Source organism: Zootoca vivipara, chromosome 7, assembly GCF_963506605.1.
Source record: "Zootoca vivipara chromosome 7, rZooViv1.1, whole genome shotgun sequence".
Taxonomy (NCBI): Eukaryota; Metazoa; Chordata; class Lepidosauria; order Squamata; family Lacertidae; genus Zootoca; species Zootoca vivipara.
In genome coordinates, this window is record NC_083282.1 from 16,860,920 (window position 1) to 16,887,982 (window position 27,063).

The following is a 27,063-nucleotide window of genomic DNA, read 5'->3' on the forward strand; positions in this document are numbered from 1 at the left end:
ACAAAATAATTATGGAAAATACCTTTGAGGATTTTCAAATGAATGCACAGCAGTCTCCTCCATTTGCAACTCCCTCTTAGCCATGCAAATATGAAACATTCCTAGAGATTGCCTGTCTAGATAATTTATGAAGATTTCAGGATGCAAACATTTGCTTTTGATCTTAAGAAGCAGTAAGAGATGATGGCCATGATAATAGTAAATAATTAACTTGCATGGACCTTCCCATATAAATAATTAAAAGTCTCCACCGTGTAGGTGGAATAAACAGATTAAAGACATTAAAGGCTTCAGAAGTTAAGAAATCCAATACCCATTCAAAATACTCCTTCATAGGTCCCAATGAAAACAAAAGTTAGTTAAGTGAGACTAGGCTCATTTTGACATTCCCACCCAGGACTGGAAAATGGCTTGTTACTCTATATTCCCTTTGTGATTCCACTGAACAATAGCAGGATGAAACCAGAATAATAAATAGCAAGGTGTCTTGTTGCATTTATAAAGATACTGTGCTACTCCAGTTTGCTAGGCTCAATATAAGGTTACAGCTTATGTAATTAAATATATCCACTATGAAAAAGCATTGCTGTGTCTGAGTCTTAACTGTTTGGTAGTAGGCAACAGAAAACGTTCCAAGAATTTTGTTATAACTATACTGGTTGCCTAGGAAATTAGCCAGACATTTGCCTGTGATGTGTAAGTATAAGGAAGCATTGTCAATTTAACTATTAATATTTTCTGTACAAGTACATGTATTGTTTCTGTTTTATAGATGTACAGTAATGGAAACTGAGCAGGATGTGTGTATTGAAAGATGCCGGGGGCAGGCATGAAATAAATATTTAAGGTGTAATAATTTAAATTATGGTTGCCTGTTTACATGCATTTGCCAGAGGGTATATAACAAGCTGTAACTTAGACCCCAAAGCAGTTTAGACTCTAGCAATGTTGTCTAGCATTTGACAAATGCTTGATGTTCCAAGCTACTTTGGTAGCCAAGTAAAATGTGTTGGTTTGCATATGTAGAAACTAAGAAATGGCTAGTTCATGTAAACTAACCTAAAGCCAGACCTCTGGGGGTGAGGAGTAATTTAGAATATAGAGTCATTTAGAATATATTTTTCCCTTTTAGAATATATACAGAAGTAGATCTACAGATATCCCAAGAAAAGCCATTCAGATTTAAATAAAGAGTGCTCTTTTGACCAGTTAATGTAAAATTTTGGGCTAATAAAATTTTATCTGGTGATGCAGGTTAGTCAGAGTTTTCTGTTTGAAAAAGGTGGTCTGGGACAAAAAAAAATCACCTTTTTTATTTCAGTGGATTTACTTCAGGAAAGAGTATATAGGATTGTCTTGATAAATTATCACCAGATGTTCTCTCTTATTTCCCTTTTTAATGTTCACATTGAAACCTTGCTATCTCAAATAAGGACACATTGTTAATCCATAGCTGTAGTGAGGTTTCTGGGACTAAATAATTACCAAGACTTCACCCCCAAAGGAGCTTATAACAGGGCAGGCCTACATCATGTGGATAAGGGAACTGATTTTTGCTCCACATTGCCAACACCTCAGGAATAGCAGTAACCTTAGTTAAGCTGCAGCTAACTGGCACTATTGATTGTGGATATAATTTTCCTTCATCCTAGGTTAGATCCTTAGGCAACTCCAAATATTTTAATTGCATTAATTATAAGGAGTATGTGAAATTGACTCCATAAAGTTTTAGAGTAGGGAAAAGGAAGACTTACAAGTTTATTGTACTGTTTTATTTAGTTCAGCTAATGTGCATGTTCTCTCAAATCTTTCAGAATTTGAAAGCTGACGTTCAGTGAAAGTCATATTGAATATGCTCATAATATGAGCACGTATTGTAGGTAAGAACAGTCTAACTGTATGAAGGCTAAGCCAATAATATAGTATTTGATATGCTTTACCCTGAAGACAATACCGATGATGAGCAAGAAGATCTGCCTTATGAAGGAGCTCTACAAAATACATATCAACACAAGTGTGATTCACGAAACCTAGAAAATTCCACTTGTGTAGAAGATGGATCCCAACATGTTTTCACCTTGACACCTTCTCACATGAGCTGTCATTCAAAAGAAAAATCAGACTGCAAAACACAACTGCCTGAAACAAAAATAAATCTGGCAACATTACAAAGGGGAAATGACATGGAATCTCCCAAGGCAACAGAGGAGTTACTTGCTTGGGATGTTAACAGTTCAGGAAGAAATCAACATCTATCCAACTCAAACATTTCAGATGTCCTTTTACGCCATTTTCCCCAAGAGGAATTATCAAGTTTGTGCCAATTGATTGATTCTGAGACTCTCCCAGAGATATCATTTACTGAAAGTTTTGATGAAACTATCCTAAATAAAATTAAGATTTCAGAAAGTTCAATAATATCTTTACCAAAGGAAGAAGGAAAAAATATTGAATGCTGTAATTCAGAAACAGAAGTAAAATTTGAATCAGTTGACAAAAATTGGGATTTGACTGAAGTTAAGCAGTTTGTAATGGATAAAAGTGTGAATCCCACTCGTGACAGAAAAGATTGTAAAGAAGATAATATTCAACTTGTAATTGAGAATGAACATGCAATTAATGAAGACTTCCATTATTTCTCAACCCCTAAAGAAGTGTACCAAGAGCACAAATATTTTCTGGAAACAACTTCACATAATCTCAAAAATGGTCAACGTCAGGTTCATTATCGGCTTCCTGATTTTTCTAAGGTTGCTCCAAAGGTCAAAATACCTAAAGGAAAAAATAGCAACTCATGCCCTATACCTAAAAAGACTACACACACCCCAAATTTGCTTGGTAAATCAGAAGTTGTGAAAGATGTTTTAGAAGCAATGAATTCTTTGGACTCTGTTGCAAACAAGAATGAAGAAAAGGGAATTAGCACACCTGAACTAGACCAACAACTAGAGGTATATAAGAGGTGATATTGCACATAATTGGAATTGCCATTGATAGTCAGGCAAAATTTGGGTGTGTTTATTATACCTATAACAACTCAGCCAGCCACAGATTTCTGTAGGGTTAGGTCTCTAGACACTGGTTTGTGCAACACAATAAACTTTGACTTAGTGGGACCACGCAAATGGCTGAACTCTTAGAGAGAACCTAGCAGCTCCTTTGCTGGCGTTTTGCTGCCACACTGATATCTTAGCATTTCATCCAAACTAGGACTCATAAGTTGTGGTTAAGCTCTCTCCTCACTAACCATGAGCTTACAGCAAACTAGTCCATAAGCTGAATGCCTCCCTTTTATTTTTGTTAAATGTAAAGCAAATAACCAGGGTGACTCTAATCTGTGGAAGCAAACCTAAGCATGCTTATTATAATGAGTAAACCCTATGAGCATAGTCAGAGTTAAAAGTAAAGGAATAAATATTAGCTGGAGTGCAAAGTGAAGAGTGCAGCCTAATACCTTACATTTGTGCTGAAGAATTTACATGCGGGCTGGGATTGAAAGGAGACCTACTGCAAATAGGAAGCACTTCTACCCATAAAAGGGTCGTTCCATGATTTCTGCTGGTTCCCCACTCTATGTGCTATGCCCTATACAGTTCCAGAGGTTCTCTGGCCAGCTTTTTGGAATTTCAGGTGACTATATTGGAAAGGATGATAATGGCAGTTGTTAAGATCCAAGCCATTATCTCTAGTCTAACCGCCCTGCAGTATACTGCACTGCTTGGGAAACCTCTACCAACCTGAGCTTTCCAAGGGTAATATATCCAGAAAAACAGAAACATTTGTTATCTTCTTAGATGGCGGTATACACATTATCTACTCCTATGTAAGAAAAACTTGTTGAAACTTGATTACATCTATTTTCTTGCAGTTTCAAGTTTACTTTGAATTTCGTTCCATCTCTGATCAATCAGGTTTTTCTTATAAATTGGACGTAGGTAGACAATGATCACCACTATCGCTTCCTCTGCTGTTTGTAGCATAGTTATTGTATATCATTTAGATTATGTATAGTGCCTTGTTAATATTGGCACTGAAGAAATTATAGCAATAATATTTTTCCTCTTCATCTTAATTCTACTGTTGTTAAATTATTGATTTTTATATGTTTTTAGTAGTTTCTATTTTAGTTGTAATCTACCTATATACTCTCATTATGGAAAAAGGTGATATTATTATTATTATTATTATTATTATTATTATTATTATTATTATTATTATTGAGCCCAAGCACCAGTTTGGATCCCAGACTGCATTTTCTACCCTAACCTTATCCTTTGTTCATAACACTGCTTCCTAGCCCAATATCTATATTTTGCCCCTTTCAGATGTATTACCACCATTAGGCACTTTTTCCAGAGTTCCCATTATATCCAGCAATCATCTCCCAGTGTAATAGCATCCAGTATCTCCTGAGCCTAGCTTCTCTATGAGGATTTTCCTGGCCAATTTTTTGTTTCCTTTACAGCGCTTACTCTGTTTGAATATAGATTTTTCCAAAGCAGCTAAAACATTAATGAATGACCTTGGCTATGGGAAAAGTATTGCTCACAGTCAATTGCTATTTTTGCTTTCCATATACTGTACAATATATGTTTATTGTTTTCTCTTTTTTATATCTATTGAAATAATAGCTACTGACAAAACAAGCTGAGGCTCAGAATCATATTGATCACCTAAGATTTAATACAAAGGTAAGTCTCCTATAACATGAAGTCAGTTTTTCTTAATATCTTTTCTTGCTACAAAATATTAATATATTTTTTCTGAATACAAATGTTTTGTTTATGCAGCTGTAGTATGCAGTGCATAGTATAATGTATTGCAAACATTGTATTCTTTTCAGTGTCTGTTTAAAACATGTTTGTTTAGGCAAGGCTGCCCAGACATGTAGAAATTACATGTGTTTTATCCATACCTGCCAAGTTCCGGACGTAAAGATCCGGGATCGGCAGCACGCGCATGACTGGAAGTTGCATGACGCAACTTCCGGTGGCGCTTCGCCCTTCTATGGGCACCAGAAAATGGCGGCGCCAGCGCCGGAAGTCGCTTCCGCGCATGACCGGAAACACGTAAAAGCGACTTCCGGCGCCGGCATTTTCTGATGCCCATAGAAGGGCAAATCGCAACCGGAAGTCGCGTCACGCAACTTCCGGTCATGCGCGGAAGCGACTTCCGGCGCCAGCGCCGCCATTTTCTGGTGCCCATAGAAGGGCAAAGCGGCACCAGAAAAATGGCCGCTGGGCCGAAGCCGATTTAAGGGACAATACCGGGGTTTTAACCTAAACGGGAGACCGCCGGGAAATGGTAAGAAAAAAGGGGTTTTCCCGGCGGATGCGGGATACTTGGCAGCTATGGTTTTATCTCTTTTTAGCTACTATTGATTTAAATCTTGTTATATATTACAGAATTTTAATGCTTTATTTTATATTTTTGTAAACCACTTAGAGGTTTTCTTGTAGTTAAACAGAATGCAATTCTTGTTAAATAAATACAGTATGCATACTTTCATACTGTGGTTTATTTCTCTCTCCTGCTTCAGTATTTTATGGAATATAGTGTGCTCACTCTTCCTAGAGCAGATGCACTGGAACAAGTTAGTTTTCTTTGGGTATAGCTGGTATAAACAGTGACCCTAGCCCATGACTATGTATGAACAACCCTAATGACGACTCCTTTCCACCACCCAACCTCAATGACCTAATATGTCTAATCAATTTGCTATGTATTTTACCTTGTTTTTGTAAACCCTGAAAGTTCCATTGAAGAGTGGTATATACAGTACATCTTTTAAATAAATTAAAATATACTGGTGTTTGGATATTGCTTGCCTAATTTTACCAAGTTATTATTTGTGCCAGGGGGTGTTTGGGGTGGGGGTGGGGTATCATAAAGAGAATGGCAAGTGAATATTTTTATTGTGGGTGCTGTTTTTGTGCTTCACAATGAGTTTTTGTGTATTTTGACAGATACCTCCTTGCTCAAATCAAAATAGACAAAATCCTGGCATTAAATCAGAAAGTCCTGGAATAACTACAGAAATGTCTACAGTTCTACCTGTAACAGTCCCTGTGAAGCCCATGGTTGGTTTTTCCCAGTCACCTTTCTCAGGTAGTTCAAATGGACTATTCAAATAATTAGAATACAATCATTATTTTACTTGTATAGCCCTCCAGAAGTTGTTTAACTACAACTCCCTGACCATTGGACTATGCTGATGGGAACTGATGGGAACTGGAGCACATCTGGAGGGCCTCAGCTTAAGCCACCACTGTTCCGCCTGTTTGCTGTTGTACACTATATGAAGGAAATAGCATACAGATCACATTTGCACTTTTGTCATATTGTTCTGTAGAACTGCAGCCGCAAAGAATGCTCTCACCATTACCCTCAGCTGATGCAGCAAGACAATCATCTGGAAATCAACCTCTGTTGCAAAACATTACAGAAGAAGAAAAGCTTTCTCATATGTTAAAGGAACAGTCAGAAGAGCTAAAATCAAAAGTAATACAAATACTTATATTTTAAATACAATATATATTTGAAACAAACACCTTGTTTTTCTTAATACTGCATCTGAAAGCTTAAATGAACTGCATCCCTTTTTCTTAAAGGTGGAAACATTTTCTAACTGTCTTACACAAGATGTATTCCCAGTGGAAGAACGGCATCAGGTGAATACCTTTTTTGTGTTTGAAAAAAAAAATGGTTACCTTTTAAAACTCTGTTTTTGAAAAATTAGATTTAGAAATAAAATGTATAAAATCTAGAATAGCAGCACTATTCTCTACATCTTATACTCAGAATGAAGTATAAAAATTGCTGCTTAAATCAGTTTAGTTTCCATTGAAACAAGTGAGACAGGTGAGTCACGACTTACATCTTGTAGATTTAAATGGGAACTAAGTTCCCATTTAAATGGGAACTAAGTTAACCTGTGCTTAAGAATAAATCATTTTCATCATCTCAGAATAATATGAAGTTGTAATATCATACTTTATAAGTTTGTACAGGAGAGGTGGGTAACCTATGGCCCTCCAGATATTGTTGGTTTACAGCTTCCATCATCCCTGACCATTGGTCTTCCTAAGAGATGAATTCCAACATATGAAAGGGCACAGATTAGCCACCCCTGCTGTTTAGGACTTAATGAAGCAATTTTATGACCACAGGTCTTGATATAAAGGTAATTATAATTTGAATAAATTCCTTCAATTCCCTTAATTCCTAAATTACCTTCAGAATTAACTGGGAGATTTTCCTGAAGGGGAGTGAAGGCATTTGTTTAAGTATACCCTACAGGCCACAGATGTAAAGCACCCGTAAATTAAGATTAATCAAATTTCTTAGTTGCCTGCTGCAAAAGAAATCTCTGGGTGGCTTAAAGGAAATTTACAAAACTATTTAAACATAATAAGTAATGATACTTACATAAATTGTATACCCCAAAGCGGCACCTCATTCACTTCTGCAGAGCAGGCAGCTCCATATGCATATTTCTTCGTGTGTTGCTGCCTTCTCTTCCACTGAAGTGTATATTCAGTTAAATATAAGAAACAGTTTAAAATACTGGTGTAAACTACTTTAGATATTCGTGTTATGTTTATCTTGTTATGTTTGAAGCTATTGCTGTGTCCATGGCATGTTTAAGTTCAGCACTGAATATTTTAATTACTAATCTATAGAAAAATTGTCAAATAACACCAAGGTTACAAATTTTGTTTGTGAAGCTTTTAAGCCTTTTAAAGGAGCAACTAGACAAGCTGGAATGGAATTATTTAGCCACGAAGGAGAAACATTGTACATTTCAGCACCAACATCCCATGTACTCATCAATGAGCATCGGAGAGTTTGATCCTAACAGGTCAAGTATTTTTTTAAAAACAATAATACACTAATAATATAACCATTTAAAAAATCTTACATTGACAACCTTGCTTATGTTAAAAAATTATTGGGATGCACATCAAAAATTATTTTTACTTTTGGTCACCCACCAATTCTCTCCTGCAAATGCCTCCCAGGATGATACAAGAAATAAGCCCAGTCATGGTGAAAACAGAGTGCAGGAAGAATTAACCATCCCTTTCCTGTCAGTTCACCCTTAAAAATGCCTGCCGCAAGTGTTACAACAAATGTGGGTTTTGGAACAGGACTTAAGGAAGCTATCTTATACTGAGTCAGACCATTGGTCCATCTCTAACTCAATATTATCTACATTGAATAGCAGCAGCTCTCCAGGGTTTCACATGGGAGATGCTGGGGATTGAACCTAGGAACCTTTGCATGCAAAGTCTTTATTCTACCACTGAACCATGGCCCTCCTTGCATGGCTCCCCCCACTGTTTGTCCTCCATGCATATTAAAAGTCTTGCAAATATGAAACAGCAATTCCAGACATACAAACTGGCATTGGATTACTCTATGAGGTGGTAGGGAGGAAGGCAACATCCATTAACTCACTAATGATACCACTAGGGTTTTTTGAGTAAGGCAAGCTGGGAGTAAAACGAACAAGTGATCCATCCAGATGGGACAAGGAATTTGCAGGAATGTTTGTACAGAAGGATCCTATACATGGAAATATGACATTGGGCAGAGGAGTGAAGGCTAGATAGTTGTGCTCCTTCCCATTCACCTCTCATCTGTAACTAGGTCTGATGTGTGTCACTACATGCAGCTTCCCTGCACATGACATTATTAATAACAAGAGCCCTTTTCTATCTGCATCCAACCTTGAGATGAGGAAGAATTCTTTATCTGTGGTAGTCCTCCTGCATTGCAATTTTGCTTTGGGGTGTGTCATGTGGCTAGCAGCACTCACGTTTTTCATGATTGCAACCCTTATTTTGAAGTTCAAACTTCACCGTACTCAGTGCATGTTAAACATTGTGGGTTGCATCCCGTGCTGTGCCAGTGGGATTCTGCTGGTACAATGGGACTTCCCCAACCCTCCTGAGCTGATTGTGAGGGCATGCAGGAGGCTGGAAGGGTCAGGAGAGGAAGAGAAAGTTCTGTTACATGTGCAGAATCCATTGCACCAGTGGAGCTGCAGTGTCGGATATGGCCTTTTAAATACTGTAATTTTTGACATTTAATGTCCTTATCTAGCCCATTGTATCTCTCGCACTATAATGATAGGAACACGAAGCATGTATCAATCTTATAATGTAACTTTGTATCTTATATTATTTGGATTTAGAAAAGTAGAGGGGGAAATATTTAAGCTTGGGATGCTGCTTGAAGATATAAAAGAGAAAATCGATAAGACTGCCTGCAGCCCACATTCCTCTGCTTTTGTAACATCACCATCATTCACACCCTGTGAATCTGCTTCTCCCTATTCAAGTTGTTCTGAGGTAAACCATTAAGTCCCAATAAAGAACAAAGCATATTGTTTTATAGCACATTATTTCCACTGAGATTGCATGATTGAATTAATGTAATAGTAGAGTGGCAATACATGCACTCAAAATGTAGCAATACAGTGGAACCTCGGTTTACGCCTACCTCCATTTACGAACACCTCCGTTTAAGAACGCCGCAGACCTGGAAGTGTTTATATCCGGGTTCTGTGGCGTCGGATGCGCAGACAAAATCTGCGCATGCGCTCTATTGGCGCTTTGCACATGCACAGAAGTGCTCTATTGGCGCTTCACGCATGCGCAGAAGCATGCCTTCGGCGAGCAAATGCCTCGGCGAGCAAATGCCTCGGCGAGTGAACACCTCAGCGGAACGGATTGCCTTCGCAAGCCGAGGTACCACTGTACTGTCATAGTGCCACACCCCTCTAATACACCAGTCCCATTTCAGTGGATATTCAGGTTTTGAAAATTTTCAGGTTTAGACCTTCTGACTTTCTGTCTCCTCCACAGGATAGTGCAGGCATCCTCAAACTGCGGCCCTCCAGATGTTTTGGCCTACAACTCCCATGATCCCTAGCTAACAGGACCAGTGGTCAGGGATGATGGGGATTGTAGTCCAAAACATATGGAGGGCCGAAGTTTGGGGATGGCTGGGATAGTGCAATTTAGCTTTAAGCTAACAGCAGGCCTTTGTACCTCTTCCAGATACATATATATCAAATTGTGCTCCTTGGGATGACTGTTGCTAAATTGTATTGAAATATTATTTTCCTGGTTTAACTGTTTTGTATCAACTTACAATGGCTTCCTGGGGTATGCGTAAACCTATCAGACATCATTTCTAGCTATGAGCCTGTGTGTTAATACATTACTGTAGTTGCACAAGACTCTTCAGTCTAGAGGCAGTAGCTAATTAATCCCGGTTTTTAGATGTTTTGTGGACATTTAAACTTAACAGGTGGATTCCTTCTATTTCATTAGGGAAGAAATCACTTCAAAACTATGAACTTCTTAGAATAATAGAATTGTAGAGTTGGAAGAGACCCCAAGGTTCATCTTCTAGTCCAACCCTCTGAATTGCAGGAATCTCAACTAAAGCATACATGACAGGTGGCCATCCAACCTTGGCTTAGAAACCTCCAAGGACAGAGAGGCCACCACCTCCTGAGGGAGTCTGTTCCACTGTCTAACAGCTCTGTCAAAGAGCTCTTCCTGATGTTTAGTCAGAATCTACTTTCTTGTAACTTGAAGCTATTGGTTCAGATCCTAGCCTCTGGAGTGAGAAAACAAGTTTGTTTCATCTTCCATGTGACAGTCCTTTAGATATTTGAAGATGGCTATCATATCTGCTCACAGTCTGTTTTCCAGACTAAACTTACCCAACTCCCCCATAAGGCTTGGTTTCCAAACCCTTTAACATCTTGAATGCCCTCTTCTGCGCACATTCCAGCTTGTCAATATCCTTCTTAAATTGTGATGCCCAGAACTGGACACAATATTATAGCCATGGTCTGGCCAAGGCAGACTAGAGCAGGACTATGACTTGCCTTGATCAGGGCAGTATACTGTTTATGCAGCCTAGAATAGCATTAGCTTTTTTTTGCTGTTGTCTCACACAGTTGACTCATGTCAAGCTTGTGGTCCACTAAGATCCCTAGATCCTTTTCACTTGGCAATCCAGGTGTCCTGCATCTTATATTTGTGCAGTTGGCTCTTCCTATCTAAGTGTAGAACCTTACATTTGTATCTATTGAAATTAATTTTGTTAGTTTGGGCCCAGTTCTTCACCTTGTTAAGGTCACATTGAATCTCCTTAATTAACAGGTGTGAAAATTACAATATTTTTTTCAGTTATTCAGATCTTTTGGTTGGCATGCAAAGTGGGTTTTGCAGATGAAAATGGTACAGACAGACAGACAGATATGCAGAACTCTCCAACATTGTGAAATTGCTGTGAATGTAGCAAGTTTTTCAGTAGGTCATAATATCCATTTCCCCATGTGGTTCTTTCTTAGAGTCCAGCGGTTTCAAACATTAGTGAGTCCCCACAAAAGACTGCTTCTAGCATGAATATTGCTAAGAATAAAAAGCATGGAGACAAAAGAAGTCAGCCTATGGAGATGATTCCACCGAGAATGTATCAGCAATCTAATGAAGGTAGCCAACATCATCGCTTTCATCAGAAGTAAGTGTTATCCATGGAAGTTGACTATTAAATGGGTCATAATGTGTTAACTATTTGCTCAATTCAGCAGATCTCCAAATCATAGCCTAGCAGGCACAAAACATATCAAATACTTGCATGCTCTTTCTCATGAATTGGTATGCTATGGTTAGTGCTTGCTCTCGCAAACTCATATTTGGAAAGTGGTTTTACAGTTCTGGTTTGGAGGACAAGCACTACCCATAGTTTGGCAATTCAGATCTCACGTGATAAACGGTAAATTGCAAGAACTCAGGCTAGAAGAAAATGGATTTCAAATAAATCTTCACAAGGTTTTATTGGTGTGATGAGGAGTTCAAATAGGAATCAATCCCAGTATTGAAGGCAAATAAAGATAAATTCCAGTAAAAATCAGGACAAGGCCCTGTTTCAACTATTCTTCGTCAGCTGGAATATTGAGAAATTAGAAATGAATCTTAGAATAATTCCCCTTATAACAAAAATTCGTTCAGATCTCTAAACATAGTTTTATTAAACTATAAACTGGAAGTAAAGCTGTATGTGAAGAGTGTGTGCATGAGCCCATGATTTTGGTCATTGGTATCTGAAAGAGCCTATTCTGACAGGCCAAATATAAATGTCCAAAGAAGGTCCAAAGAACTACCTAAGGTATGGCCAAGTGTTTACATATATGCAAACATTCTATTTTACCTAGATTCCCAAATAGACCCTATAATTTTAACATGTTCCTCCACTAATGATATCACTACCAAAGTGGCAAACCTCTGTGCATCAGCATGTATTAGTAGAAACTAGATGATTAAAGCACCTTACTAACCCATACTAGCACACAACAATTAATTCTAGTGTGACTGAATGTGCGACAACACCCACACCCACACCCACACCTCCTATCCAAATAGTCTTTTGCTGCCCTGTAAACTGTAAAATTGTATTTGTTTGATTGTAATTTAGTGGCTGATCTGTGATTGAAATAATAATAAAGACTGAAATATATACGCAATGTAAAACAATCCGCTCCATGCCATATCATAAGTTGTTTTGTATGAAACTCGACCTTGTTTTCTAAGTGGTTTATTATGCAGCATTGCGGGCTCTTTTTCAGAAACACACATTCAATCTCTCTTGGGCTCATAGAGCTGGTTGTACATTTCTTTGGAGTGTAGACCATTCCAGATGAGTTCACTTAAACATTTCCATGTAAATGTGCCTAGGATTAGTGTTAAAAGGCTCGTTATAAAGCAACATCCATTGAAATGGCTGCATATTGAAAAAAGCCTTATAAATGTGAAATACAGAACTTGAAGACGTATAAGGGAACACACAGGACAGTATCCAATTATGTCTGTTTGCTTGTGCAATTGGACTTTTGGATTCTCTTCCTCCAGTTCCAACTCATATCCCCTCTGGAGCATATTTTGAAAACTTGTTTGCACGAGGGATGTCTGTGGAAGACTTGCAAGAACAGATACCCACTCACTATGTTGGATCTCACCCACAGAATGTAACTTTATTTTTCCCATTTGTACCAATTCATTCTGTGCCTCCCTCAGATCTGCAAACAATTGTTTAGTGAATTTATAACCTGTTTTTAAATGTTTTTTAAAAAATCAAAATTACAAGGAGTTATTATTAAAGACACATTTAATAAAACAGAATTTTGCTTTCCCCTTAGCCAGCTAGAGCTGCAAACTAAACATACTTGTGAAGATATAGTGAATCCTCTGGAAAAATCAGGACTCAAAGGAAATAAGCAATCTACTCATGTAAGTCAATTTGATTGTTAATTTATTGTTTTATCAGCTTGATAAAACTAAGATGGTTCTAATTACTGTTGACTAGGCTAACATCATAAGACAATTCAATTGCTGTCAGTCAAATAAATGTACGAGGAAAAATATGCATTAATGCAGCAGGTGTTGACGGTGTAAATAATAAGAGTCCTTTGTTAATGTATTGTGTTTTGTAATACAGCAACACTGCTCCTTTTCAACCGTTAAAAAGGCTGGAGGGCTACAATCCCACAAACCACTTATAGGCAGAGAAAATCAAAATGATTACAGTAATCAAGAAAACACAGATGGGTAAGTTTTAATCTCAGAGGTTCCAAAATATACTCTTTCAACTATTCCAGCTATAACACATTTACACTGTATGATTAGCAACCAGGCCGGCTTCAGGTTGTGTGCCATTGGAGAACTAAGTATCAGTTGACTCCTTTGGCACCACCGATTTTGCACCACCGTCCCTTCTTTTTCTAACCACACTCCTTCCCTTTTTGTCACTTCTCACTCATAACCAAAACACGTCTTATTCAACACAATCTCCTATTTTCAAATACAGTATAAATATAAATGTTTTAACATCACTAATTGCCTATTTTTGTGCTGGAGTAGACTTTATAGTACATCTGTCTAATTAAAGCTGTAAAAATGAAAGGCTCTATTGAAAGATTCCAGCGTTTGTGCTACTGTCACAATCTCAACCACCATCAAATCAAAACCACTCAGTTCCCAATAGTTGCTAGCGACCAATGCCAATGATCTGAATCATGTTGACTGCAGTTATTCCCCACTTAGAGCAATTGAATTTTAATTTGTAACAGACATCACAAAGTTTGCAGAACTTAGTGTTTATCTATGGTCTTCCTGAAGCACCTGATGTGCAATGTCATGCTGGTGGAAACAATAATTTGCAAGTAACAGCTAGTCACATCACAAATTACTCGTAGGATTTTGCAAACTTGTAGACAGATATTAACATTTACAGATCAGCACATCTAAAACACACAACATAGCAAATCCAGCCTTGGTGTTACAGAAATACACTTTAGCTCAAACAAGCCAAACAAATGTTTTCTCAGACTCTGACCAGATACTATAATAAAAAAGGACATGAGAAAAAGAAACTTCAAAAAGAAAATGCACACCAGCTGCAATTTGCCTAAAGAAAATGCAGCACCATCCCTACTAGGAAAGACTAAAATGTTTAGAGCTTTTTAGTTTAGTAAAAGCTAAGGGAAGATGTGGTAGAGAATTATTAATTATGGGTTTTAAAACTATACATGATCCAGGTTTGTACTGTTGCATTGCTTATGTGCAGTTTCACTTTGATAACTGGGAATGATTAATAGTGTTTTAAAGAGTATCTGGAATTGGCACCACAATAACATGTTTTCGTGAGGGGGTCTTTTGACACAACAGTGCTGACTTGCAAAAGGAGAGTTCTAGGGCTTATGCTTAAAATGCTGACTGCAGAATTATAGAAGCAAGGGTGACATTGCTACCGTGTTTCTCATATTATAAGACATGTCTTATATTTATTTTTTCCTCAAAAAAACACACTATGGCTTATTTTCAGGGGATGTCTTATATTTTTCCTCCTCCTCCTTCCATGGCCGGTATTTCTGCTGTGCCTATCACTATGTCTTATTTTCGGGGTATGGCTTATATTCCTTGAATGCTTAAAAATCCTGCTATGGCTTATTTTATGGGTATGTCTTAAAATATGAGAAACAGGGTATGTCCTTTATATTGTGCTGATCCTCTCTCTGACTCGCATTGTGCTCATATTTTATTTTTTACCCCATCAGTAATTTAAGTTATTGGGAAATGAGATCTCCACCCCCAGCCAACCCATACAATACCAGCAATCAAGAATCCAATGTGACTATATTGAAAAAACGAGGTACAGAAAGATAAATCAGCAAAAGTATGTAAGTTTTAAATAACAAGCAAAATAATTCTAATAGATATCACCCACTAATCAATTTTTCCCCTGATATGCATTTTTTCATAGGAAGCTTAACTTATCCTTCAGATCACAGGTTTCTTGATGAGTTGAGGAATCCTGCAAAGGATCATATTATTATACATCCTAGAATGAAAATACAGTTATCAAGTAGACATGTTTGTCCCTGTTCTTCCAGCAGGTTAGTATGTACACTGCTAAACCTAAACTCTACACAAACCAAAAGTGCACTCTCACCATGTTGAGGCACACATCCCCGATATGTCTTATAGGGTGCAATCCTAAACCCATTTACATGGGACTAAGTCTCATTGAATTCAGTAGGATTTAATTTTGAGTAGACAAGTATAAGACTGCAATGTTAAGTACCTCTGTGCTGATTGTTAATGTACAATTAAGCCTCTCTCCTGTGTTATCTGTTTTCAACATAGAAATAAAAAAATGGAGCACAGGAAAACAATAAAAGAAAAGCCAGACTGTGAAAGGTACTCTATCTTCTTAGAAGGAAAAGCGATGGATTTAGATTTATCAGGTACTTGTTTTGGTAATATTAACAAAAGGCCTCACATTATTTGGAATTTAAGTGTGAACTACTAAGCATCTCTAGTAAACGTTACAATAATCTGATGTCAGTTAAAGTCAATGGGTGTGATTGAATGTAGCAAGAATGGGCTTCTGCTTGCACAGCAGGGCTCCTCCTCCTTCCTTGTTGCAGCCCCCCCCCCAAAAAAATCTGCTCTGGAGGGCTAGGAGATCCTCAGAAGCAGATTTTGGGGGGATACAGTGGTGCTGGAACAGGGGAAAGAAAACTACAGGCTCTGTAGTTTCCAGCAAAAAACAGCTGCTGTAGGCAGCAAAAAAAAAAAAATGTGCTGGTGCCCCCCTGTCAATGAGTACTGTCACACAAAAAAGCTCAATATACACGCGTGTGTGTACATATATATATAAGTATTTCTTAAAAAAAAAATTATCAGGGCAATGCACCTGTGCACTCCCATGGTCTCAATCAAAAGCAACCATCTCATTCAGGCAAAAGAAACCACGTGTTCAGCTTGATGCATTTTAAACTTCAACAGTGAGCTTCCTTGGTTTTCCAACTGGAAGTATAGCACTAAAGGGTTATGGGATTCTTAGTAACATAGGGCTCAATTAATACTTCAGTCTGATGACTGACTAGTACGGACTGCTATTACTCCAGCATTAGAAGACCTTGACTGACTTTCCCCTCCTAGCTCACTTAAAACCCTAAATGACAAAGGGCCATGGTATCTAAAGGGTCATCTTTTTTCATTTAAATCCAGCCATCAATTAATACTTTTATCAGAGGTGAATCTGCATGTGTACCGCCCTTCTGAAGTTAGGCAGGTGGCAACCAAAAAGCCTTTTCTACAGTATCTCCATCTTATGAGATTCTCACCATAGAAGCAGAATGCTTTTGCCTGGCACCTAAAGATGAAGGCAAAAGACAAGTCTCCATGGGGAGAGCATTCCACAAACAGGGTGCTACCACAGATAAGGCCCGTGGAGAAGGCTTACAAAGAAGGGCCTCAGATGATTGCAGGGTCTGGGTCAGTTCATATGGGGAGGTGTAGTCTTTGAGGTATTTGTGCACATTTATGTCCCTCTAAATTGTTTGTGCTGCTGCTTTAAATCTGTTGTTGCTGTTAAATCTCCATACTTTTACTGTTGGTTTGACACCATTTTTATTGTGCCTTGTAAGCTTCCTTGGGGCTGTTTGTGGATGAAAGGGAAGGTGTGAATTCCATTAATATACAATAATTTTATACATACATTAGTGTTTCAGTTGTTCCAAGAGGCTTAACTGACATGGCAGCAGTCATCACAGATTTTAACGAAGTCAAGCAAGCCTTACATTTCTAAGTAGGCCAAAACATTACATATGTATTAACATGTTTGTTTAACTTGGGGTGTGGTGTTAGGTAGTGACATCGAAGACACTTCGTTCTCACACCTTCTAGACAGTTCAAGCAGTGAAGTATGTCCGGAAAAGAGTATTAAAAGTCATGAATCATGGACAATGGGTCTACAAGAACAAAATGAAGGTAGAATAATTTTTGTAAGGTATTCTTTTGTATAGTATATGGAAAATTCTGAATATAATTAACACACAATTTTGATCTTTATATGAATTTAGCTGAAGACACCAAAGTGGTATTATCATACTTCTGTGCCCATTCCGCTTGTTGGATCAAGAACAGCAAGCCTAAGGCAGCTGTACAATCAAATTAATCTGCATGAGAATGCAGATTACACACAATGCAAAAATATACAAATCATGATTTTTGCATAACTACATCACATTCTGAATCACTCAAAATCTGCAGTTTTCCTCTGGAAGAGAAAATACCTATTTTTGGTAGTTTCCACAAAAGTCTTCAGAACACTTAAGCTATGAACAAAAACGCAGACTGACTCGTGGTAAATCCTGATTTACCATACAGTTAAAAATTAAGCATAAGCTAATACCAAAAACATTTCTTTCTTGAAAGGGAAAAACACAATACGTACACATAATCTCAGACAGTTTTTTAAACAAAACAAAAGTGTCCTTTCAAAAGCTGTGATACTCAGTGGAGCCCCTTCACATCCTGCTTTTTGCATATAGAAAATGGCCTTAATGGCCTTAGAAGCTTGTCACACCCTGTGCCATTCACTTTAAAAGAATGTTCACTCCTTTTCTAAGGTGTTAATTAAAAATAAAAGAGCTGATATACTTGTGGTTGAAACATTTAATCATCAGTGCGTAATAGTAGGCTGGAGCAGGGACCAGATAATGTAGTGAACTTGTTTAATTGCATTTCTTTTAAAAAAATTTTTTTAAATTTTCTTTAGCTAGTTCGCAGAAGCAAAGCATCAACCTTCAAAGGATATATACAAAGAAACAACCAGAAGAGTTTATAGAAAGGCTATGTGACAGGTAACATGCATCATCAGTTTTAAAACAGGAGTTGAGCCAAACCAAGTTACTTATAACCCTATCTTATAATTGTAATTTTCATGTGCAAGTTTGTTCTATTTGCAGCAATGCATGCCAATACACTGGTACCTCGCAAGACGAATGCCTCGTGCAACTCACAAGATGAAAGCGTTTTGCGTTGCACGAGGGACTCGCAAGACGACGAGGTTTTCTATGGCCGCCGCTTCGTCTTGTGAAGCGCGGCCATAGAATGTAGCGCGGGAAGGCGGCAAAGGAAAACCAGCTGTCAGCGTGGGAAGCTGACAGCTGATCTTCCTTTGCCTTCTTCCCACGCTACAGCTGGTTCCCTGGGGCTTGCCAAGCAAGCAGGCGGCGACAAGCCCCGGCAAGCAGCGCCCGGAGCCGAAGCGCAGCGGGCGCAGCTTGCTGGAGCTTGTCACCACATGCCTTGGCAAGCAGTGCCCACCGCGCTTCAGCACCGGGGAACGGAGCCAAAGCGCAGCGGTGCGGGGGCTGCCACCGCCTGTCTTCCCCGAGCAAAGGGGAAGACAGGCGGCGGCAGCCCCGGCACCGCTGCGCTTCGGCTCCGGGTGACTGGCAGCGGCGGCGCTTGCTCACTTGCCAGGGCGGTTGCCACCCGCCCGCCTGCCTGCCTTCCCCGAGCCAAGCGAGCAAGCGCCGCCGCCAGTCCTCTGGAGCCCATAGGAACGCATTAATTAAATTTCAATGTGTTCCTATGGGAAACCGTGTTTCGCAAGACGAATTTTTCGTAAAATGAATTGAAAATTAAATTCGTCTTGTGAGGTACCACTGTACTTTTAAGATCACAACAAAAAATGTAATTTTTGAATTCAGCATTTTGTGGTGCACTTGTGGGCTTAGTAGTAGTATTTAGAACTAGCAAGCAGACACTAGCTGTTAAACGCAGAATGTGTTTTTGTGTATCAATATCAAAATCAATGCCTGTGGTTTCTTGTTATGCTTTAGACAAAATCTACATATTCCCCAAACTCGCTACTCAAGGATGCATGATACTATTATCCTTTCACCACAATACCTCACTAGTAGGAATATTCATGGAAGGTCAGTATGCGGTCTGAGAAACAGGCACATCAAGGAGACACATTCAAAGGTAAGTGGGAAGCCTTGTATCTACAGAAAAGGAAATGGAGAAATCTTTGAACATTTTCCTTACAATGAAACAAGTGAACTTTCCCCCCCTAGTCCAATCGGTGGTGTTAATTATGAGCAGGTTTTTTTTTCCCTTAACAGATATTAAGCTCCACTTTGGATGATGTTATACAGACTGCAAACAATTTGAAGAAAACTACAGAACACATGGTGCAAGTTGTTTCAGAAGATTTAGCCAAGGCCAAAATTCAGACACTTTCCAGTCTTGCAGCTAGCCAATACTAAATCTGAAAGTGTTTTGAAAACTGGCAGAACTATATTTGAAAGAGAGACTATTGGAATGTGTAAAGAATGAAAATGTACCATTTCTCCCCTTATTCTTCATCTTAAAAACCTGAAATCTGTTACATAAAAAATAACAGAAAAGAAATTATCAAGTTGTGAGTTAATAATAAATAGGTTTTACAAAATCATGCATTGTATAAATATGTTTAGCTCAGTTTGGAACTTAGGATAAATCTATTTCCCACTTAGTGTTGGTACAGAAGAATAATCTATTTGACTAGTCCAGTCATTTAATCTCAGACACAAACTCAAATAATTTAGTAGGCGGCACAATTATTTTTGTATCAGTATGGCTTAAAAAATTCTAATTTATTGCCCAGCAACAGCCCATTTATATCACTCCCTCCCCCAATTAGAGAAGAAAGAAGGGAAATATGGGAAATACATGTGGGATTGACCAATGATGCAGTTAATTTTGCAAGCTGATGAAAGAAGCAAGTCAGTCATCTGCCCTGTACTGCATTTTTTTCCGGAGTCCTGACAAAAATTACCAAAACAAGTAATTGAGACAACATATTCTTCAGAGTTCTTGATTGTTGATAAAAGGTTTATTACTTTCATGATTAACTTCACCCAAATACCATACAGAGAACCATGCAATCCCTGACACACATAACCAAAGTTCTGTCTTGAGATTTCTCAGGAAAAGTTTAACTTACACTTTGTACCTCACTGAAAGCAGCTGTCTATGACACTCTTACAAGTTGCATGGAATCTTGTAGCTTACCAAATTGTGGTTGTGAAATTGTGCTATACATTTACATTTCCTCTTGTAGCTAAGCTCATTGCCCTTTTATAATAGTATTTTTAGAAACAGACATTTTTTCAGGATAGAAAGTTTACACATTATTACTGAAAAATCATTAGCATATATACAAATGTTTCCCAAGTCCTAGCATGATATATTGCAATGGTGAGCATTCTCTACACCAAACACTTCACAGCAAGTACATTAATATAAAAACATAAGCTGTTACATACATCTTATTCTTATCCATTACCTCCCCTTCCCCCCAACCCAAGGAAAGCAGATTTCAAATTATAAAAAGAACAGTCCCAAATACAGCACTGATTTATAAAATATGTACATAGGGTACAATCCAGTTCAAATCACGGACTTTTAAGACCTGCTGATTTCAATAGGGAAGTCAGATATGTAACACTTCTCCCACTGTAATCATTTGAACTTAAAACACTCTTAACTGTCACTAAATTGTATCCATAATATTTATATTATGTGTTCTTAATATCTCTTGTTAAGCACAGCTGGAAATCTTTGAACGTTATAATCTCTATTCATTCTTAAAAAAGACTGTATCCTTTGATTTTGTTACAGTAAGTGCTTTTACATCATCCAGTAGTCTTCTAGGTGTCACGATGTTAGTGGAACCTGGTAAAAACAAGATGTAATCTTGAAGGAATAGTCATCAACAACATTAGCTTATTAAACTTGTACAATCTGCATCCTCATCAAGGTGCTGGGTTTGGTAAAGAGGTTTAAACCTCCCTGTTCACCCTCGTGCTGTGTATTTCCTCCCTTTTTGCTGCCACTGCCAAAAACAATGAAGTATTGGGGGTATGATTCGGATTTGGGGGGAGGGGTACTTTGGGCTCAGGATTAGCAACCCCTGAACTAAGTAATAACCTTGAGGCAACTGGTTAATTTTCTCCTAGATGCCATTAGTTTCACAAGCAATTCAGTATGTCAACAGTAGTACATATTACAGCCAAGTGGCTGTAACAGTGAAACATTTGCTGGGAAATGTTAATCACACACATTTCCTATTTCAAACTGCTCCTTCCCCAAACAGTTTTTCCTTTATTTTGAAAAATAAAAATAAAAGACCATCTGCATGCTATTACATGCATGTGCATTCAACATGTAGTTAGGCTCCTAAGACTATTTGAAGCTAACATGAGTTGCCAGTTGCTGTTATTTCAGATAGATAATTGCAAAATCTGATGCAACTTGACAGAGAAATGAACTACATGAGAATGCAAGGATAAAACACTTGTAGGAGAGGATCCATGCTTTCTGAAAATATGCAGACTAGATACAACAGCTATTTTAAATTGCTTGATCCTTAGAGGAACCAAGAGGATGATTCAAGAGAACCAATACAGAAATAGGGACTTTAGTCTTATGTAGAAGGGGTAGTAATGTTTAGAAATGTAAGTGGCAAAGTCAAATTGTAGAGGGAGCAGAAGGGGAATAAAATAAAGGACAGAAAAGGGAAGCAAAAAGAAATCCTGATGCTCCTATCACTTCTTCAAAAGCCAAGCAGTTTTTAGACAACAATCCTGTCCAAGCATATTTGGTCAGGCTTACCAATAATAACTTCACAAGACTTGTAGGCTTGAGAAACTTCATATGCACAGCGCATCTCAGAATATGTAATGCCTCCAATGATAAACACAATTAGCCTTGATCCACTTTTTCGGTCGTCCAAGTAACTAGTTTTGGGTTTATTGCGAGCACTGTAAAACAGAGTGGTAAAAAAGAACATTTGGAAATGAAAGGGAGAACATGCACACAATTTTTAACTTGAATACCATTAAATCACTTACCTCACTGCTCCAGAACCATTCCATGGTGCAGGGCACTGGGAACAATAAGGCCATTCTTTTGAGTCCAGTTTATTTTCTATAGCATCCTGGAAGAAAATGGGTTCTTTAAACAAATTAAGGTGATACAAAGTATTTATTCTGAGTCTTCAAAATCCCCAGATTTTCTATGAGTAGAAAGTAGGCATGAAGCCAGCATATAGCAACAAACACTTCTGGGTAAATGATGTAAACATGTTGACAAAAGAATGGAAGTTAAGGTTCCAAAGAACAAGCCACCTTTCTGAATGAAGGAACTGCCTGGTTATAAATAGCTTAAGTCCACACTTTAAACCATTGATTTCTTCTCCCATGGACTACTTGAAAATTGCTGAGGGTCTTGGTGGACACTTAATAATTTATCTGCCTGCTGCAGCAATTTTAATTCCATATAAATTTCTGCATATCTCTTTTTAATCACTCCTTATTCTCTGATGAACAGTATAAATGCTTAAGGCACACTAGGACTCTTTATTATTAAACTGTCTTTATAAATGTCTATTGTGCCGAGTTTGAAAGTTACTTTCTGAGCATGTCAAGATGAGCAAGAGAAAGTATGCAAGCATAAAGAGTGCTCTCATCCTCAGCCCAATAGCACTTCCAATGGAAGGAGTGTGTCCACAGATGAATGGAATAGATTTCCACTCTCTTTTATATTCTTCTCCTCCCAACTAGCTGCCTCCAAATCTGGATCCCAATTAGCAGATTTTTGGGGTGCACCAGGACTGCAGATGAGAGGAGAGAAAGATGAACTCCTGTTGTGCAAATGGAAGTCTGCTTGTACAAAGTTAGATTATACCTTTTGTATTAAAGGTAAAGGGACCCCTGACCATTAGGTCCAGTCGTGACCGACTCTGGGGTTGCGCGCTCATCTCGCATTATTGGCCGAGGGAGCCGGCATATAGCTTCCAGGTCATGTGGCCAGCATGACTAAGCCGCTGCTGGCAAACCAGAGCAGCACATGGAAACTCCGTTTACCTTCCCGCTGTAGCGGTTCCTATTTATCTACTTGCATTTTTGACGTGCTTTTGAACTGCTAGGTTGGCAGGAGCTGGGACCAAGCAACGGGAGCTCACCCTGTCACAGGGATTCGAACCGCCGACCTTCTGATCAGCAAGTCCTAGGCTCAGTGGTTTAACCCACAGCGCCACCTGGGTCCCCACCTTTTGTATTAGACTGAAGCAATTGTGTTATAAAAAGGTAAAGGGAACCCTGACCATTAGGTCCAGTCGCAGACAACTCTGGGGTTGCAACGCTCATCTCGCTTTATTGGCTGAGGGAGTTGGCGTACAACTTCCGGGTCATGTGGCCAGCATGACTAAGCTGCTTCTGGCGAACCAGAGCAGCGCACGAAAATGCCATTTACCTTCCCACCAGAGCGGTACCTATTTATCTACTTGCACTTTGACGTGCTTTCGAACTGCTAGGTTGTTATACGGAAAATTTTGAGTGCGAAACATCAGATTCAGAATATGCCGCTCTAGAAACCTGTATCACGCCCTCAGGACTCTCCCCAAGTCATGCCTTCTCCCCAGAAGGTTGTACGGAACAGACTAGGGGCCCTGGGCTGAAGAAAGCTCTCCACCTCTGGATTAAATGCAGCACACAACTATAAGTTTTGACCTATGCAGTCATTCCCCCAGAAAACTTATCAGGAGTAAAAGTTTTATATTAAACACAACTAAAATAGGGATAACAGCAAACAAGCAGAATTTCTTTAAAACATCCAATATTATATGCATGACTAAAACCTATTTATTTTAGAAATTTTACCTCCATAATATCCTTAATAACAGGTGTCCATCTAGAAAGTTGAAATGTTTGTTCTGAGGAACGATCCTTCCTTGATGATCTGCGCTGTTGTGATGCAGCCTAAAAAGCCAAAGATATTGAGCTTGATTGCTACTGAATGCTGTTAGGAATAATATCAGTAATGCATTTATAACAGGTTATAAACCACTGAAAGAAATTAAAATAATTCAAAGACAACGTTCTGCAGTCTATTATACAGGGGTTTCAAAGAAAAGTAATCGGAGAGAATAAAATATTTTCTTCCGCAAGCGAAAACAGAAGTACAACTCTTAGTAAGTACATAATAAAATGAAAGTTTTAAAACTTAATGGAAGACCATTTTTATACAAAGGGATTTGTAAACATTGGTTGGCCATGAAATTGCATGCATGCATGCTTCACTACCAACCCTGCCCCTCCCAAATCCTTGGCATACAATGGACACCCAGGGGAGGGGTGGAAGATCACTTTTGACATCATTCACTTCTTAGTCTATATTTGCCACAAGTTACCCTGCTACAGGGTATGAGTTACGCTACATGACTTCAGAGTAGCTTCCATACTTGCTACTCTACTCAAACTATACACAACTCATGAGTCTGAGTGACAGCAGAGCTATCTAAAACATTTTTTCTCAAGCACATGGCATATTTTGCACTTCTTATAGCACAATAAATTCATGTTTACTTGGAAATAAGTCCTAATATGCACAAAGGGGTTTGCTCAAAAGTATGAGTATGTTTAGGATTGCAACGTTTGGTTTAAGAGGTCAGCACAAAGAAGTTGCAGTCAGAGTTTCACATTCTTCCTATGAGGCTGGGCTTTAGTGTAATGATGTGAGATGCAAGCCAGTGAACTCCCTGGCTCAAGTCTCCCATCAGTTGCAAATTCATTACATGGTTTTATATAAACCATACTATCCTGCTTTATGCCCCACCCCTTACTTACAGGGTTGTTTTACAAATCAGAAAATCATCTGTGTGAAGCAATCTGAACTCCCTGAAGTACTATATAGACATTATGTATTAACAATACAGTACAACTTACTAGGATTTAATGCTAATAATATGAATATTATTATTATTACTAACCTGCAGCAAATTCCCCAATTTGTTCTAATCTGCAAATATGTCGTGTAGATATGCCTTAGGCTGCTACATGAATAAGTTATGTTCAGAGTAAAGGTAAAGGGACCCCTGACCATTAGGTCCAGTTGTGACCGACTCTGGGGTTGCGCGCTCATCTTGCATTATTGGCCGAGGGAGCCGGCGTATAGCTTCCAGGTCATGTGGCCAGCATGACAAAGCCACTTCTGGCAAACCAGAGCAGCACATGGAAACGCCGTTTACCTTCCCGCAGTAGCGGTTCCTATTTATCTACTTGCATTTTGACGTGCTTTCGAACTGCTAGGTTGGCAGGAGCTGGGACCAAGCAACGGGAGCTCACCCCGTCACAGGGATTCGAACCGCCGACCTTCTGATCGGCAAGCCCTAGGCTCAGTGGTTTAACCACAGCGCCACCTGGGTCTATGGAAATCAATGAACTACGACACAATTAACCTAAATCTGCTTGGTGGAATTCAGTGTCACATTATGATGAATGTTCCATCTGTTCAAGAATTTCAGATTGCCAGACGGAGCACTCTCCCCTCTTCTCACCCCATGCATTGTTATTGGGGTTCTCTTGACTCCTCCAGAGCCAATTGTAGGGGTGGGAGCCCCATTGTGCAAGCTAAAGTCTTGCGCAGGGCTTCAGCTGACAGAGCTCATTAGGTGAATCTTGCCCATTGATTTCACTGAGTCTACTGCGAGAGTGACAGTTTGATACCACCCTCTGATTATGTTTGAGTTTTTAAAAAATTGGAGTATTATGTCAAAGACAGAAGTAAGGGAAAGTATAGTAGAAAACAGAAATGGCATGAGGATAGTGGAACAGGCCTTAGAAAACAAGCAAGAGGTAACAGTGTTGACAGGAAAAAAATGCTGCATTTCTTACTGCGATGACGACAGGTACACCAAGATACTTCCAATTTTTTATCATGTCACTATCGTTTTCAATCTGTACGTTCTGGATCAGCTTGTCCAAGTTCTCTTGTGTAGTTCCTTTTTCCACATTTAAAAATAAATTTGACATTTTGAATTAGTAACTTTATGAGATTTGTGTATTTATTTATTACATTTATATACTGCCCATTTATATATTGCTCATTAACCAAGTGCTGTGCGCATTGAAGAAACTAAAAAACAAAACAAAAAACAAAATGCTTTAGAGTAAAATTCAATCACAGAATTTAAGTAAGCATTAATAAGTTTGAAACACTTTATAAAGTGCTACCCTTATACCTGTAGCACTGTTCTGAATAAGTTTGCACCACGGCAGGCCTGAAAAATCTCCATCTCACCAGCAATCCAATAATTACAGTTCAATACAGCTATCCCAGATATATTTTAAGATTTATAAAAATTATTTTTAGGGCTGGGCAGCTTTTTATCCATACTTGGCTACATGCTCTCCAAAAGAGTAATTTCAACAAGAACTCTTGCATAACTGTCATTTATCTCAATAAGCCATGCTCTGGTGGCATGAGTGAAATGTGGCCACATATACACATGTGCATACACATGTCATTTCATTACATTCATGTAGTTCAGTGTATGACATAATAAACTATGTTTTAAAACAGTAGATAGAACATTTAGACCTTACCATTTGTGCTGAAGATGTAGAGGAGGATGGCTCTTATCTTATCATAGCTATCGTGATTTTTATTGAGCAGTACTGGAAGAAGGACTCGCATCTGATCTTTCACTTTCTGTCCCTCTACATCTGTTCCAAGAGCCAAATCCTAAGTTACAAACAAAAGATATCCTCTCAAGTTCACAGCAATTATTTCAGCATACTTTTGTATGTTGCCATACAACATAGCCTTAAGTGGAGGTAGAATTTTGAAGGCATAT

At 38.6% G+C, this 27,063-nt stretch overlaps 2 protein-coding genes across 2 annotated transcripts in view; one reads left to right on the forward strand and one right to left on the reverse strand.

The window, feature by feature from the left end:
- The first annotated feature begins 1,931 nt into the window (after positions 1–1,931).
- AKNAD1 (AKNA domain containing 1) lies at positions 1,932–19,733 on the forward strand. Its single transcript, XM_060277453.1, has 17 exons — positions 1,932–2,951; positions 4,632–4,696; positions 5,999–6,108; positions 6,353–6,501; positions 6,612–6,671; positions 7,728–7,861; positions 9,200–9,356; positions 11,378–11,547; positions 13,223–13,313; positions 13,522–13,631; positions 15,140–15,234; positions 15,346–15,478; positions 15,729–15,829; positions 17,238–17,360; positions 18,151–18,235; positions 19,223–19,367; positions 19,508–19,733. The coding sequence occupies exons 1-17, from the start codon at positions 1,932–1,934 to the stop codon at positions 19,649–19,651; spliced, it is 2,892 nt and encodes a 963-aa protein (XP_060133436.1). The 3' UTR covers positions 19,652–19,733.
- The window catches only part of STXBP3 (syntaxin binding protein 3), a 31,821-nt gene continuing 24,474 nt past the window's right edge, over positions 19,717–27,063 (reverse strand). Inside the window, exons 14-19 of the mRNA XM_035122287.2 lie at positions 26,813–26,951; positions 26,102–26,208; positions 24,089–24,187; positions 22,280–22,365; positions 22,041–22,189; positions 19,717–21,101 (exon numbers count right to left, since the gene is read on the reverse strand). Coding sequence (XP_034978178.1) covers positions 21,004–21,101; positions 22,041–22,189; positions 22,280–22,365; positions 24,089–24,187; positions 26,102–26,208; positions 26,813–26,951 — 678 coding nt within the window. The 3' untranslated portion in view covers positions 19,717–21,003. The remainder of the gene's footprint in view (positions 21,102–22,040; positions 22,190–22,279; positions 22,366–24,088; positions 24,188–26,101; positions 26,209–26,812; positions 26,952–27,063) is intronic.

What these genes read in the sequence shown, in the direction of transcription:
- AKNAD1 (XM_060277453.1), top strand. Translation starts at nt 1,932, where the DNA reads ATGCTTTACCCTGAAGACAATACCGATGATGAGCAAGAAGATCTGCCT. An exon ending in CAGAAGAGCTAAAATCAAAA is followed by an intron (nt 6,502 to 6,611) that starts GTAATACAAATA and finishes TTTTTCTTAAAG; the next exon opens with GTGGAAACATTTTCTAACTG. An exon ending in GGAGAGTTTGATCCTAACAG is followed by an intron (nt 7,862 to 9,199) that starts GTCAAGTATTTT and finishes ATTTGGATTTAG; the next exon opens with AAAAGTAGAGGGGGAAATAT.